The following is a 17,132-nucleotide window of genomic DNA, read 5'->3' on the forward strand; positions in this document are numbered from 1 at the left end:
TGGTGCTGGGGGATTGAACCGCGGTCCCTGTGCTTTGCTAAGCTTGTTCTAAGTAGGTGCTTTAGACCACTGAGCCATCTCACCAGCCCCAACACCAGTTTTTAACTCTAGTTTTTGGGGTTTTTTTTTTTTTTTAAGCTTTGAGCACAAATATCATCAAAAGACTGTTTCATTTTTCATTGCTAGGATTTGTTGTAGTTCCTTCTAAGTTTTCCTAGAGGGTACATGCATACCATGCATACAAGCCCTTATAGAATGCATGTGCACAAACACATTTGTGTGCCCTCCCCCTGGAGAGTTTTGTTGGCTTTAACTTCCTGATTAAAAATGTAAGCAGCTGTCATGTAGAGAAGGAGGAGTCACATGGGAACATTCCACCTTAGGAATAGAACAGGAATATAAATATATCATGCATTTAATCACCATCCAAGATAAGATAAAGAGCATTTCACTCAAAAAAAAAAAAAATTCATCCATGCCTCTTCTAGGCATCTATAGTTCTGATTCCTGTCATAAATTTTGCTTCATCTTATGGAGTATCCCAAGTATGTTCTTCCACATCTTGCTTAACATAAGTTTTCAGAGATTGAGCCTTTTGTTGTGTAGAGGTATCTGCTTTGTGTTTAATTTTGTTGACTATTGTTCCATTGTATAAATCTACCACAATTTGTTTATCCATTTTTCTGTTGGTGGACATCTGGGTGGTTTCCAGATTTTGTCTATTATTAATAATGTTGCTATAAACATTCTTGTATAAATCTTTTTTTCAATGTACATTTTTATTTTTCTTGGATGAAAGTATAATAAGTAAGTAGAATAAGGTAGATGTTTTCAATTTAAACTGCTGAAAAGAAATTACTAACCTTTATGATAAGATAGGCTATTTTACACACATTCCAGTTTTTTCACATCCTGTTTGCAGTTCTCTTTTTGATAATAGGCATTTAGCGAGTGTGAAAGGTTATGTTATTATGGCTTTAATTTGTACTCTCCTGATGCCTAAAGAGGTTGAATATTCTTTCATGTATTTGTTATTCATGTATCTTTCTGTGAAATTCCTGTTCAAGTCTTTTAGGTTTTCCTTTAGGTTTTCCATATTTATTATTGGTTTATAGGTGTTCCTTATGATTGTGGATATGGTCTTTTGTCAGATATATGTGTTATAAATATTTTCCCCAATGAATCATTTGTTTATTTTCTTCATGGTGGTTGTGGTTTTGTTTGTTTGTTTGTTTGTTTTTTAAAGAGCAATCAATTATGTAGTTTATTGGATATATCCTATAACTGAAGGGGGAGTAGTTTTAAATACCAAAGTAGAAAGTTTTGAAGACCTAAGTGGCTTGGCCTATGTGTACTTTCCAAAGGTTTGGCTGGTAAGTACCTGATATTTTATTGTCAAATGGTAACCACAGGTCAGGTTCCATGTTATCTGACAGACCACATTATCTCTTTCAGAGTGTGTTACTTCTGAGCAGACAGACATCATAAAACCCCAAATTAATTTATTGCTCAGCAAAGGGCTGAGGTAATCTGCTTGTGCTGCAGGTGAGCTTCCCAGCCCCTTGTGGAGCCACATCCTAGAGAACACGCCCCTTCCTGGGGCCTGGAGTGCAGCCTGCTCGGTGCTCTCCTGTTAGCACTCACAGGCTCTGTGGGATACATAGGGTGTTTGTTGAAATCCTGGTTTTCAGGGCGGGGTTGGTTTATGGCAGTCTAGGGCATCAGCCTTCTAAACCCAGGATCTTTCCTTCCCTTGTGCTTCTTCCCTTGAATTTACACAAGTGTTATACCCTATGTTTGAAGCAGAAAGCCTACAGTTCTTTAATTGTAGCATTTTCTGATCCTTAGGGGCAAGATCTGTAGCTGGCCAGCTTCCTAGCGAAAGAAATCTCTGTGCCTTCCTTTGTAAGCTGATCTTGGACATCTTTGGAGAGTTGTTTGGAAATAGCTCTTCTGCCTCCCTTCTGCAGGAATCAGAGTGGTCCCACTGTGCTTATGTAAACACACACACACACACACACACACACACACACACACACACTCTCTCACTCGCTCGCTCGCTTGCACACATTGGAAGTCCTTGTATATTTATGTCAGCTATGTACATAGGGATCTTGGCTCTTACTGCCTTTGCCCGTTCAGCCTGCTATAGCATAGACCTTAGGCTGGACAACTAATAAACAACAGTAACTGCTGCTCCTACATCTGTAAAGTCCAGAGCCTCGGTGTGGTGAAGGCTTGCTATGTGCTCCCAAGATGGTGCTTTATTGCTACCTCCTCACATGGAGGGATGAGGCAGCCCCCGCCGCCTCTTCTAGAAGGGCTCTACACTTAGTCCTGCAAGCAGAACTGAACCCTCAGGACTTAATCCCTTCCCAAAGCCCCCATCTCTTAATGCTATCACATTGGTAATTAATAGCTTCCAAAGTGAATTTTGGAGGGACACCAGCACCCTAATTATAAGTATACATAGTTTTATAATATCCTGGTGTATATACCTACCCAACAAGAAACATATTGCAATTTGTTGCTTTTAGACCGTCACTGTTTTAAGACTATTTTAGAAAGGACTAGTATTTTCTGTGGCTTTAGAAAAAGTAAGAATGCGCAATTGATCTGTAAGATGAGGCACTGCCACTGTTGCTCTTGGCTTAGTCCTAGTGAGAACTAATTCTGTGTGGCTTTTGTTGATGTGTCCTGTTACTTTACATGCATGTATTTTATACACCTACAGAGCTGGTGTGACTTAAACAAATAACAGTAGATTTTTATCAATCTGTATAAGGGAAGGCTGTATAATGAGTTGCTCTAATTGAATATTTTGTGGTTGTAGAGAAATAGTTCCAAACTGTAGGAGACAACAGATCAAAGAAATCAGCAAGGGACTCAGCACAACAGGGCCCAGCCCCCAGCCCCCTTGTAGGCCCTGCCCCTGGGTTCGATTGTGAGGACAGAGGTTGAACAGGCTTAATCCTGTGTGTAGCCCTCAGCCTCGGGCACAGGGGAGGCCTGCTGACAGGCCTTATATATCCTTGTCCCATTGACTTTTGCTGTCAACTTGAGTTGGTTTATTTTCTTGTAAAAATTATGTGCTACAAGGTTACATGGAAGTTTTTGCATTCTTTCCATTCCTTTTGTGTACGGGCAACACTTATTCCAAATGGAATTTGTTCCCTTTTATGTCTTTTTTTTTTTTTTTTTTTACATCTAAAAGCATTTATTTTATGCAAAAGAATTTCAGTATGAGCGTGGTGTAAGGCCATACCACCCTGGATGCACCCGATCTCATGTACATATGAGTGTGTACCCAAAAGCGCACACCTATGCTGACAATGTCAAGAAACGTAACACACTGCAGTAGGTGTTTCTAAAATAAAGATAGGAACTGGGCCCAGACCAGCAGATGAAAACTGAACACGTATTTCTCAATAGCGCAATGTTGCAAATTGAGAGTAGCCGACCCTAAACACCTCTAACTTCCCTTACAAAGCTGCCAAAGTCAAACTATTTAGAAAAAGAAAATTGATTTTTTTTCCCAACAATAATAAAATTTGGTGACAAACGTAAAAGCAAATGTTGAACAGTCTTCATCAAAATGCCAATATTCCATCATGGTCATGAAACTAAAAATCCTTATAATGTTTTATGAAACACAATATGTCCATTTATTGCAAATTATATTAAACTAAAATGGAAGGGAAATAAAAATATGAAGTTTACTACTTGCAAATTAATAACTTTAATTTTTTTACTGATAAAAATCAGAAAGCAACATTTATAAAATTGCTACCACATCACTTTTCATAGCAGGGAACTAAAAATCTGTACACCTCATTTTTTACAGAAAAGTAGACAGGCAGAAATAATTATAAAAAAAAAGAAAAAAAGAAAGAATTATACATAAAAGTTTCCAAAAGGAAAAACAGGGCCAGGAAGATGGCTCAGTAGAATAAGCACTTGCCTGGCAAGCATAAGGACCTGGGCTCAATCCCCGGTTCTGCCAGACAAACGAACAAACAAGCAAGCAAAAGGAAAAAAGAAAAACAAAGACATATGTAATCTGATCTTTTCTTTTCTTTTTTCTTTCTTTTTTTTTTTTTTTTTTTTTTTGTGGAGCCAGGGATTGAACTCAGGCCCTTGCGCTTGCCAGGAAGCACTTATTCTACTGAGCCATCTCCCTGGCCCCTAATCTGGTCTTTTCTTCTAAAAAAAAAAAAATAATTCAGAAGGCTTCTATTTTTCTTGTATGACATGGAAATTCCTGGCTTCTTTTTATGTCTTTTAAGTTCATTTCTACAACCAGAAAAATACAGTTTAATACTGAAAAATAAAAGCATGTAGCTTGTTTTAATATTTGTGCTTGCATCTTCTGAAGAAAAATAAGGAGCAAACTTGATGAAGGAAAAATAGGGCTGAGGAGGCTCAAAGCTAATTCATCAAAGGAGTGGTGTACAGTAATATGTTGTCTAATGTAAACATCAGCGCCAGAAGCAGCAAGGTGTCAAATTAGGCAGTGCCATGTAAATGTGTCATCTGTCATTATGGTTTTTTTTCAAAGTTTTATTGATAAACAGATAGCAATGAGACAGTTTCAAATCAAATCGGAAGCACAGTTTCAACAAATAATACACTGCATATATTCTTCTTAGTGGTTAATTGCTGTACAAGATGCGGACTTGTGATCCTATTTACAAACACCATTAGAACAAATCATTCTATTCATTAAGAGAATGCAACTATATATCTATCCTAACCACTTTGAATACACAGATACAAAATGGACATTCATCGGTATACCCCATTTTTTTTTTAATTTTATTTGTTTATGTGTGTGTGTGTGTGTGTGTGTGTGGCCAGCTCAGCCCACCAGGGGGCGGGGCTGGCTGGCATGTGGTGCTGGGGGATTGAACCGTGGTCCCTGTGCTTTGCTAAGCTTGTTCCAAGTAGGTGCTTTAGACCACTGAACCATCTCACCAGCCCGTCATTATGGTTTAATTTAAAATTTTACAAATGTTGATATCTCTTATTTCAGGTCATTAGCTTCGATGGGTTAGGTTTGTTTTATGTTCATATAGACAAACTTTTTAAGGTTTTGAATCCACAGATAAGTAGTGTTGACTAGTTTGTTTGTTTATTTGTTTATTTTTTTGTGGTACTGGGCATGAAACTTAGGACCTTGCACTTGCCAGGCAGGCATGTAAGCCACTGAGCTATCTCCCAGTCCTAGTTTAAAAGATGCATTTAAAAAATGAAAATTGCCAAGTATCCTATGGGAGAGAATGTGTGAAAGAGGAGCTAGTCTACAAAGAAACCGTGCTTTGTGAGACTGGTTCTGCTTCTTCTCTACTGTGGATGAGTAGTTAAGTCCACATGACTGTTTGGCGCCACAGAAGGTGACAATCGGTGACACCATGAAAGCTTTTTTCTCTCAGCTACTCAGTTGCTGTTCCCAGGATGTATCAGTGTTTAATCTTTTGATAAACTTAGGTATTTTTAACATTTTTGATGGATGATAGCTAATATTTTATATTCTGTTTATATGATTTGGCATGATTTTATTACCATATTACTTTATTAAGATCATATAATTATTGCTCCTTAGCTATTTTCTTATTAGGAATTTGCATTTTTCTGTTTAATTTTCTTGCTATTAGAATTAGCAGATAAGCATATTTGTATAAATAAGGTACTATATTTTTCATTGGCCAGCTAACATTTATGAAATTTTATATATTAAATGGTTATACTTACTATAAACAGTTTTTGCCCCTTTGGAAAAAGGTTACTATATTAATGGTATCACTTAGAATCATTAGGGTGTTAGAATGGTAATATGATTACCGGCGTATGGTAATGTGATCTCCATTCTATGTTGCTAGATTTTTACCACCACAATTGAACTAATTTCAGATTTTATTTGCCCCCCTCTGTCCTAAGTTTAATATGTATGAGATAGTGGTCAACCACAGGTTTACAGAAGGTCAGTGGCATTTGCCATTTTTTTTCCTTTAAGTTTACAAACATCCAGAGTTTTAAACAAGTAGTAATCTTCATCTTTCCTAAAATATTCAGTGTTTCTGGGTCATATTTCCTCACATGTTCTTAAATGTATTTTAAGGTTTTAAAAATGCACCTTAGCCTTTAAAGCGCAACCTATGTAGATAATTGTTAGAAGTTTTGCTCCTTCAAATATGGTAGCGTATATAGCTATGAAATAAACTCATGGACATGCATCTCACTGTTATACTGTCACTGTTTCCACGTGTCCTTACTAGACTATATATGTTTATAAATTTACATCATTTACTTTGGTCGCTATGTTCAGTGCATTGTTGGGACTTACTGTGTATGCTTGGTAACTAATTTTCAAAGCATACAACTATGAATGTGAATAGCTTTTAAAATGTGGTCATCTCTTTCTCTCAGTTCTGTTTTACTAGAGTTTTAGAAAGCCTCATTTTTACACTCAGAAAAATACTTGAGGAATTGTTAAATGAGTAAAATCTCATAAGCTGGCAATTACTTCCAAAGGAGTCCATGAGAGAAGCGAGAGGGAGAGGGAGAGGGAGAGGGAGAGGGAGCTGTGAGGTTGGGGGTGGCATCCAGATCAGAGTGCTCCCCTCTGCAGGATGTTTTAATTTACTAATTATTAAAAACATGAAAGAAATTTGAGTGTATTTAAGCATAATATCCACAATTAACACTTGGCACCCAGGGACTGACACTGTCTGGTGGAGGCAAATTTGGAGGATTATAATAAAAAAAAATTCATCTCTGTTCTTTTCTTCTTTTTCTTTTTAATCTTCTTTAGTTTAGAATATAAAGCACATTTTCCCAAAGATGGTCTTTGTAAGTATTATTTAAACAAGAGATTTCAGGGAAGTAGTAAACTTTTCCAATTGGTTTGGTCCTTAATACTGGCTACAGGAACAGTTATTTGGATTATCATTTTAACATAATTTTTTACCCAGCAATCCTTTTGAAAGTATTGTTTGCTTGGGTTGAAACATTGAAATGTTTCTTCATGCCTGCAGTGTGACAGATTAAAAGAGAGAAACGCAGGCAAATCAACATGTAAAACTGGGTCAGTACGTCATTGGGGGACCTGTGTGAGTTGTAGGAAGCAGAGAGGGGAGAAGTGGAGAGGGGGAAGAGAAAGGGAGGGGGCAGCAAATTGCTGTACTTCCCTGCTTGGTGGACAGAAAGAGGATTAGGGCCCCGGGGAATGCAGGGCAGAAAGCTCCCCTGAAGAGGAAAAGAATCTAGAGTCTGAGTCAGCCTCTGTGGATGCTCAAAGTAGTCAGGGATCACCATTGGAACCCGAGTAGTTGGGAGTTGTAGCCTCGCAGTGGTTTGGAATATGGGCTGAGCCACACTGCTGCCCTATGGAATGGGTCTTGGAAGGCCTTGGACTTTAATAAATGAGAAACGTGGATGCAGGTAGAGCCTTGAAGTGCTGTTGAATATTCTGGGGGCATTGTGTGTAGCATTTTGATACTTGGGGAATGACACCACAATGAGGCCAATATCTCATATTTCACGTGGGACACGTATTACATTTATGATTATGTAATTGTGGTTATATGATTATGGATATTGTATGAATATAGTTCTGATTATATGATGTGAGCAGCCACAGTTTAAAATGAAAATGTAAAATGAGATTTTTTTTTCATTGTATGAAAGGAGATAATATATATTTTATTTTTAAATATCCATGATCATACATACACATCCATTGTCTTGCAGAAACCAAAAAAGGAGTTAGTAGCAGTTATGTTAAACATTCTGAGTTTTTTTTTCCCCCTTCTAGTAGGCTGGTTTCAGATGCAAATATGGTCTGATTATCGAAATTCAAATTTCTGTCACTCACCAGGAGAGAATGTGGAATGTGGCTTTGATCTGAGGGTGTTGTACGCACAGTTAACTACCTGTGCCACTTCTCACTTTGCCCTCAAGAATTCTTCTAGTTTTGTCTTGAAAGCGTACTGAGCGTTTTCTTTCCAGACTCCCTCCTGTTGTGTCAAACTGGCTGCAGTTTGGTTCGGGCTCAGACATTTGAGGATCTGAACCGGGGTAGTCTTATCTTGCTCAGGCTTCTGGCACCTCTGTGAGGCCAAGTGAGCAGGTTAGCAGGGTGGAGAGGATGTGCTAAGAGAAGAGCAGAACGACTGTAGATCGGAATCCTAGCTCCAGGGCGTAAAAGATACCAGTCTCCTAATTTTTCTCTCCCTTTCATTGTGGGAGAACCTGCCGCCAGCCACATCTGGCTTCACTTTTGTTTTCCAAATTGGGTTTATTAATTTTGTTGTTTTAAATGTGCTTGGGGTGATCTTGGAAAGACTGGTCTGAGGAGCAATCTTGACATTTCAAATAGAAACAAACCCAGCCTTCAAATGACCCGAGACAAACTTTGGGAGCCCCTCAGGCGTCAGCTAGAGTGTGGGGCTCTCGCTGCTCTACAAAGAGAAGTGTAAGGATGGTTAGAATCAGAGGCTTTGCTGGGGTGTTCCGCTTACACTGCCATAGGCTGTCTTGTGGGAATCACCTGTTTCTCCTCCCTTGCCTGCAGGCTGGAGGCTCCCAGGTCATCTTTACCAACCCACTGGAGATTGTGAAGATTCGCCTGCAGGTGGCTGGAGAGATCACCACAGGACCCAGAGTCAGTGCGCTGAATGTGCTCCGGGACTTGGGGCTTTTCGGTCTGTATAAGGTGGGTAGATACCTTGGGCCATCGCGGAGTGTGTGACGTATGATGTATCCAGAGCTAATGTGTAAGAAGGCGGAGGAGATCAGGCCTTTCTGCCTGCCCCAATTAGAGAAGCATTCTTGTCCCCGTGTATCCATGGCGAGAAAATCAGACAGAAAATAAAAATGAGGACTTTCTATTGAGGGCGGTGGGGTACAAAAACACAGATTCCTCTTTTGTCATCTTCAGCTTTTCTGAAGCTGCAGGATTTGAGCCTTAGGTCACAGCCTTTCACTTGATGAGTTTGGGAAAAGTTTTTTGTGTGCTCTCTGGCTGGGCTTAGAAGTTTACAGTAGTCATATATTTTGAGTCAGAGTTATCTCTATTGTTATCTTCCCAGTCGGAGTTTTCCTTTGTCTTAATAATTTGACGACAGTAAAACAGTAGTTGAGTTTGGTAGGCTTCAGGTCTTTAAGAAGTTAAGTGGTAGGATTTGTCAATAATGAATTCCATTAAAACATGAACAACAACAGTGTACTGTACTTTAGCAAAATGCCCGTCAATAGATTCCTTCCCTGCAGGTCTACTCGCTGCCGTCATTATAGATCAGATGTAATGGAGCAGAAGCTATTATTTTTCTTAAACAAGAAAGGACGTTGCTTATCATTCCTTTGCCTGGTATAAGAGAGAATACATAAATTTAACCACTATAGGCAACTCACTGTTTCCCAGAGCATCTGATTTATTTATAGCTCTATCACAGCAGAAATGTTGAAATTTGCTTCTGTATCTGCAAGTTAGAAATTAGAAATTCTCCAGATTAGAATCACACAGCTGCTGGGCGCTCTGGAGACCACGCGTCTCACTGGAGAGTTCTGTGCATGCTTGCCCCCTCCCGCATTTCCATTATTTTTGGAATTTTTTTTGAGAGCTGAATTTACACACATTGTTTCTCTCTGTATTTTCCTTTAGATTTCTTGGGACATTTGTTTGTTTTGTTTATCTTTTAAGAACGGTGCCCTGGTGGAGGGGGAATGGGTGGACCATGCGGTAGGGAACCAACTGCCAGGGTCTACTACTTGCCTGGATTGGGAAGGCCCTGGCAGTGCAGTACCATGTGCTGCTGACTAGGCAGGGGAGGCGTTCATTGTGACCTCAGTCACAAGCGAACGGTGTTTCTTCCCTTGGTGGTTTTCCACTCCTATGGAAAACTCCTGCTGAAGTATTTGTCTGGGTTTTCCCCAATCCTTTGCTATTTAGGATATGGTGAACAAAGACGAGAGAGAGAGAGAGAGAGAGAGAGAGAGAGAGAGAGAGAGAGAGAGAGAGAGAGGTGGTAACAGGGGTTGTTTTATTTTCTTTTTTGAGACAAGGTCTTGCCATGTTGCCCAGGTTAGCCTCAAACTCCCTATCCTCTCAGCTCCCCGCCCCCGTAGCGATTACAGGCATGCAGTGCCTCACCCCTGTGGTGTCTCTGCCCCCTCACCTAGGATAGTTATCCCCTCCCCCATTGCTTCCTCCGGGCACTGCAGAGACTCCACTGATACGAGTTGATAATGTGTTCATTTTGGGGGGCTCTCTTTATGACTCCTATTAATTTTGGGACTTGTGGTCACTCTCTCCTTCCCCTGATTCCCTCAGCTCCCTTCCCTACCAAAGCCCTGAAGGCTTGATGGTGTTTGTTTTTGGCAGAACTGGGGATTGAACTCAGGCCCTTGCGCGTGCCAGGCAAACGCTTATTTTACTAAGCCCTCTCTGTGGCCCCAGCCCTGAAGGCTTGAGAATTGAATTTTTTATTAATATTGAAAAACTGACTCTAGTTTAATGACTATAGTTTCAGGTGTAGGTATGTGAAATTAATCATCTGTGGAAATCCACTATAGAGCACTGTGCATCTAATTAATATTGCACTGCACTATTAAAAATTTAAGAGGGTAGAGCTCATATTCTGACAATAAAAAAAAATTTGATTGTTTTAAAAATCCTGAATCTCATAAGAAAAATGCTAGTGCACTTTTGCCTGAGAAGTCTAGGGCTCCAGGACCTGGGATCCAGCTCCTTTTGCAAGCCTGGGGTCATGCATGTTCCCCTGTGCCCCCTGGGTGTCCCCCACATCCATTTCCCTTCCATATCAGTTCCAGTGCTGTTTGAGGGACACCTCAGGCCTGTCACTGCCAGCCCGTTGGTCCCATTTGGGCATTTCCACTGTTTACACACTGTTTTGCATTATTTCCTCCCCATGTGACAGGGTGCCAAAGCGTGTTTCCTCCGAGACATTCCCTTCTCTGCAATCTATTTTCCTGTTTATGCTCATTGCAAACTCCTTCTCGCTGATGAAAATGGACACGTGGGAGGTATAAATCTCCTGGCAGCTGGAGCTATGGCAGGTAACAGCAGAATTTTTTTTAACTAGAAGAATCCTCCTTCTGATACTTTTCCTCTTTATTTCTGGAATAGTTATTGTTTGTGTCTTACTTAGTTAAATATGATTGCTTTTTCTCCTTTGTGGGATGTGCTGTAATTCTGATGAGAGTTAATTACATTTGCATAATGTGGATAAACAGCTTAATGCAGCTTTGCAACTTGGAGCCAAATTAGATCTGCCTATCTAAATTGGGCTTTCATCATTAGCATGTTCCTTAGCCTCTGTGCCGTGCGACCTTGGGGGCAGCCAAGCCCAGCGTTACGGGGAAAAGTTCTCATCAGATCATTCGCTTTGTTGTATACATCATGCTGATGCGCAGCTCTAGCGTGTACCTTCAGTTTTTCCACCGTGGAGTCTCCATGATTTGGTTCAAAGTTAGGCTTTCTTCAGAAAGCTGTCTGTGTTCTTCCTGCCATAGCCCTTGAGACCCAAGTAAGCAAATCACCCTTTGCTTGATCTTCATAGCTCTGACTCTTTGCATTTTGTTTGCTTACATTTTCTCCTCTGTACTAGGCTGAGAGCCACTCAAGGACCCAGTCAGTTTCACTCTGTTTATCCTTGTCTCCCCGATGTGGCCAATGTAGTGATACCAGGAACTGAGTATTGTCAGTGGAATAAGTAAAAAATCTCTACCTAGTCTAGGATTCTTGATAAGGCATGGAAGAGATTCCATTTGAGACAGGAGCCTAGCAAATACAGGAAGGTGCAGAGTACCTCAGTGAGGCCTTAAATAAAGGTCTCCCTCACAGGTGTGGCCTTGAGTTTAGAAAGAGGCAGTTGGATGAACCAGGTGGCCTTGGTTGTCACAGCTGGAAATTCAGCATTGCCGCGCTCAGCACGCTGCTGGTCAGCTGGGCGCATGTTCCCTACTTGGCTCTTATTTTCCAGCTTTGTTCTCTGCTGGTAACTTCGGCTGCACAGCAAGACCCCTACCTTCCTCTGAAACGTGGTGCTGGGTGTGTGGGGAGCTCTTGGCTCTGAGTGTGTTAAGGCAGACGTGCTGCTGTTCTTGTATGTGATGACAGAGGAGCATGGAAAAAGTTTTAAAGGCTCCCTCAGAGAGCTCTAAGCCCTTACTTAGGGTCCAGAAACTTCCCTGTCCTCCAGCATTTGATATTTTGGTAAAACCAGTAAAATTTCCCGCTCAGTCTCATCAGTGAGCGTTCATCCAGCCCCTATGTCTGGTCCTCAGCCAGCATTCCTGTTTAAATGGGAACCACCATTTGCCAGTCACACCAAAAAAAGGAGAACAAACCCACCAGAGAGGAGCCGTCTAGTCAGGAATAGGTATTTTGTTAGTGGTTGACAAAATAAGCGAACGTTTTGCAAGTTAGTACCAACTTTGTTCTCCCAGCCATTTGCTATCTTCCCAAAATGAGAGATGAATAATTTTGGGGTCTAAAACTTTGCCGTCCAGTGTCGGGAACATCCCAACTCCTGCCCCACGAGGCAGGCAGCTTGCCTAGCTCCACCTACCTGGGGTACAGGGGTGTAGGGAAGGGGGGCGCTTTGCCTAATCTCTACTGGAGCCCCCACGAGGCCACCACTTCCATTTGCCTGGGGATGATACAGTGATATTTAGGCCAAATTGAATTTCATCCCCTTGGGGAAGGTTGTGGTGCTCCGTTTTGCCCTGTTTTGTTTTATAAGTGAAAGGTGTAGTTGTGAAATCCATCTTCTGTGTCCTGCTGCTGATCAATCTCAACATGGCCCCAGGGAGCTCAAGCGCAGGGCATAGATGAAAAGGCCTTTTGTGATCATTGCTGCTTAACTGGTTGCGCGGCCTCTTTATGCCCCAGCTGTGATGGCTCCTGTCATGTAAGCTGTCTGAAAGAATTCACAGTCGCCTCGCCTCACAAGGTAGCCCCTCCAACAGGTGAGCAGTTGTTAGGAGTGCTGTTCACCTCCATGGTGTGGTGGACAAGAACCAGCAAACCAACGAAAAATCACTACAATTAGAGGCCAGATTTGTTCAGCAGCTTATTAACTTGACATTATCCTCTTAACATTTATACATGATAATACTTGTATCTTATTAAGGGAGAAAAAAAGCAGGCAAAATAATTGAATCTGAAAGAGAACACGGAGGAATTGTATTGACATTCTTCATTTCCCGCCCCCCAGATGCATGCAATGTAGAGTGATTTTCTTCATTCAGAAAGGAAACAAAATAATTCTACCCTGATCATTACTGAAGCAAGTAGTAGGCACCTTGAGGTCCTTTTTTCATTAGTGCCTAGTCATCAGCTGAAGGAGTTCTGTGTTCCCCTCAGGCGGTTAAAGCAGCAGATCGTATCCTTAGCTATCGCGGTTTTTCTAGCCTTTATGAATTGCTTGGGATGAGTTAACTGTGTCTTTGTTCTGCAAGGTGTGCCTGCTGCTTCTTTGGTGACCCCTGCTGATGTCATCAAGACAAGACTGCAAGTGGCCGCTCGCGCTGGCCAGACAACATACAGCGGTGTCATTGACTGTTTCAGAAAGATCCTCCGGGAAGAAGGGCCCTCAGCATTTTGGAAGGGGACTGCAGGTAAGGGCTGGGACACAGAGCGTGGCTGGTGCATTAGCGTCCTGTGCCCTGAGACCTGCTGGTGCCGCTATCATCCTGGTTCTAACACAACCCCATCCTCACCCCTCTATTTCAGCTCGAGTGTTTCGATCCTCACCCCAGTTTGGGGTTACTTTGGTCACCTATGAACTTCTCCAGCGGTGGTTTTACATCGATTTTGGAGGCCTGTAAGTGCAGCTGCTCAGTTCCTTTACAAAGAAGTCACTAAACCCAGAACAGATGCTTATTGTGTTCACAAATAAACTTAGAGAAGATTCGAAGAGATAGAATCCTTTAATGCTTTCAAGGTAGTGGGTTTAAATGCTTCAGTGTTAATGAGATTAAAACCCTAAAGAATGATAAAATACACAACTATGGTACATTATATATATATATATATATATATATATATATATATATATATATATATGCTATTATATATATTAAGCAACTAGTTGGGAAACATTTAGGGAGGTAGCAAAATGTTATGAGTAATTTTTATTATTATAAGAAAATACCAAACTTTATGGAGTTAGTCCATATTACATGGATCTTATTGTATGACCTTTTCACTAGAAGTAATGTAAATGTGCATGGGTAATTCTCTGGTGAATTCTTTCAAAGATCCAAGCACTTTTGCACCTTTGATATTTCATTATTCACTATTAATCATTATTAAGTATATAGATAGATAGATAGATAGTCATGGAGCTAATGTATTACCAAAACCCCAGTTGTTTCATAGAGGTTCTGCCCATGGACATAATCGTTGGCAGTGTATAGGCCACACCTAGGGCTGTGTGAAGCCTTGGACTCACAGCTTACACTGAAGAGAAGAAAAATTATTTAATTTTCAAGTTAAAGTGAAGTTGTACCCAAAAGCTAGCAATTAGTACCTTTTCAGCAGAAGACCAAATACTGTTTCTGGTTGGCATCTCATAAACCTGGGAATCCCTCTCCTGCTCAAAGGAATTAGCTATTGATTGGTGAGGAAACCATACAAAAAAGAGAACAGTAGTCTTCCTTACATGTACAGTTAAGATTCAGGATTTCTTGGGGCCAGGGAGTTGACTCAGTAGGATAAGCGCTTTCCTGGCAAGTGCAAGGGCCTGAGTTCAACCCCTGGTTCTGAAAAAAAAAAAAAAAAAAAAGATTCAGGATTTCTGTGCTTCCATATTCTGTGAAAATAAAAACTCAATCCATTTCTCTTTCATTTTGGTGATAACTTTTAGGAGCCTACTATTTGAAAAAATTAACTATTGGTCAGAATAAAAGAAATACATATTTTTGTGGTTAATTTCATATATGCTTACTACAGAAAAATTGGAAAATAGGTAGAAAGGAAAAAACCCACAGTGGTACTACCCAAAGAATGCACTTTCTTCTGCTCCTCCTCGCTTTTGTGTCCTGTCTATTTATACCCGTACGGGCACATATATTTGTATATGTATATATGCATAAGCACATATGGATTTATATCTCCCATTTTTCATCCAAAACAAATATGTAAATATGGTGCTTTCAAAGCAGTTATTGGGGCTGACCAAATAGCTCAGCAGATTGAAGCACCTGCAAGCAGGCACAGGGACTGGAGGTTAGATTCCAGGCCTGCCCGTGCCAGCCACCGCCACCACTCCCTGCCGGGGGCCCACTGAGACAGCAGTTGAGCCTGGGCGTGGTGGTGCATGCCTGTAATCCCAGCACTTGGGAGGCTGTAAACAGCAGATCACTATGAGTTCGATCTAGTAGTGAGATCCTGAACACCTTGTAGACCCTTCCTTAAAATACAAAAAATAAAGCAGTTATCAGTCACAGCTAGTGCAGCAGCTAGGTGGACAAAGTGGAGGCACGTGGGGCAGGCTGAGTGTGGAGTCGCAAGGCGCCATCCCCGCCTTCAGCATGCTAACCCTGGGCTTTTTCCCACCAACAGCAAGCCCTCTGGCTCAGAACCAACACCCAAGTCACGCATCGCAGACCTTCCTCCTGCCAATCCTGATCACATCGGCGGATACAGACTTGCCACAGCCACTTTTGCTGGCATTGAAAACAAGTTTGGCCTTTATCTTCCCAAATTTAAGTCTCCTAGTGTTGCTGTGGTTCAGCCAAAGGGGGCGGCAGCAGCGGCTCCATGATGCAGTGGGCGACAGAGTGGCAGAGTGGCACCGCGAGGAGAGGCAAGAAGAACAGTCCTGTGATGTATCCGGTCAGCTGCATGGTGCTGGCTGAGCGGGGAGTCAAACTATTCTTTCTCTAGGACATATACATATATTTGTTTATAAAGTAATCATTTGCCCAGGGGAAAAAACCACAAGGCAGTCTCAAGCTTTAGTCTTATTTGTTGAAATATTTTCTAAGCCGTGGCATGAATTAGTGTTCTAGCCCCTACTCTGCCCAGCTTGTCCTCCCAGTGACTGTACATATTGTACATCTTTGTACAGACATCTCGGCACCTCATCCCAGCCAATCACATTTATAGAATGTAACAATCGGAGTGGCTTAAAATGTACAGAATGTTTTGAAAGTGTTTTATTAAGAGTCACATAAGAATAAATGTATTTAAATCTCTTATTGGTGACTTACGGAAATAAAGTGTCAATATTGGATGTACTTAATTCCTAGTTTGTTCTCTATTCTGGAGTGAGAAGGGATTTGCTGATAAAAGTCATACTGCGAGTGATGCATCGGTGATACTGCAGCAGAGTGTAGCCGTCAGCTCCTGCAGCACTGGGCTGCTAACTCCCGTGGCTGATGTGTCGCTCTCTGTACTTAAAGAGCGTGTGATCCTCTCTGTTGGTCACAAAGCACTTCTGGGACAGTGCCTCTCAGTGGGTGGAAACCAGGTGGTCTCCAGCATTACTTGTTCATTTTGCTTTCTTCCTACACGGCAAGGCAAAGGCCAAGGATATGTAAAGTAAAGGATACGTTGGCAATCTCCTTTCAGATGGTCTGATTCCAGTTGAAAATGAAGCACACCAAAATGTATGCATGTAGTTGGATTTTTCTTTTTCTTTTTTAAACATTTATTTGTGTGTGTGTATGTGTGTGTGAGGGGCAGCTCAGCCCACCAGGGGGCGGGGCTGGCTGGTATGTGGTGCTGGGGGATTGAACCGCGGTCCCTGTGCTTTGCTTAGCTTAGCTTGTTCTAAGTAGGTGCTTTAGACCACTGAGCCATCTCACCAGCCCCCTGGATTTTTCTTTACGAATACATTGATAGTGCTTTCTGTACCGACTCACCACTGATTCTAAATAGCACACAGTCAGGTTTGCCTTCTCTCCCACCTTTATAGGAAATAGTTTGGTTTGGAAAGTTCTAGGATGGAGGGAGGGAAGGAAGAAGAAAGCAAAGCGCTTTGGCAGTGATTGCGTGGGGTCTAGGTCTTCAGGAGACCATGTGAAAGCTACTTATTCTGCAAGCCATTCACCAAGGGTGTGGTTATTAATTTGGACCTGAACATGCATTTTCACAGCACATT

At 41.4% G+C, this 17,132-nt stretch overlaps 1 protein-coding gene across 4 annotated transcripts in view; it reads left to right on the top strand.

Annotated features, from left to right (window-relative positions):
- The window catches only part of Slc25a12 (solute carrier family 25 member 12), a 120,163-nt gene extending 103,903 nt beyond the window's left edge, over window positions 1-16,260 (top strand). For all 4 annotated transcript variants that reach the window (XM_023719159.1, XM_023719160.1, XM_023719161.1 and 1 more), the window contains 5 exons: window positions 8,573-8,713; window positions 10,938-11,076; window positions 13,483-13,641; window positions 13,757-13,847; window positions 15,590-16,260. In XM_023719159.1, the coding sequence (XP_023574927.1) occupies window positions 8,573-8,713; window positions 10,938-11,076; window positions 13,483-13,641; window positions 13,757-13,847; window positions 15,590-15,791 (732 nt within the window). In that variant the 3' untranslated portion in view covers window positions 15,792-16,260. The remainder of the gene's footprint in view (window positions 1-8,572; window positions 8,714-10,937; window positions 11,077-13,482; window positions 13,642-13,756; window positions 13,848-15,589) is intronic.
- The last annotated feature ends 872 nt before the right edge of the window (window positions 16,261-17,132 follow it).

Source organism: Octodon degus, unplaced genomic scaffold (assembly GCF_000260255.1).
Source record: "Octodon degus isolate 3935 unplaced genomic scaffold, OctDeg1.0 scaffold00065, whole genome shotgun sequence".
NCBI lineage: Eukaryota > Metazoa > Chordata > Mammalia > Rodentia > Octodontidae > Octodon > Octodon degus.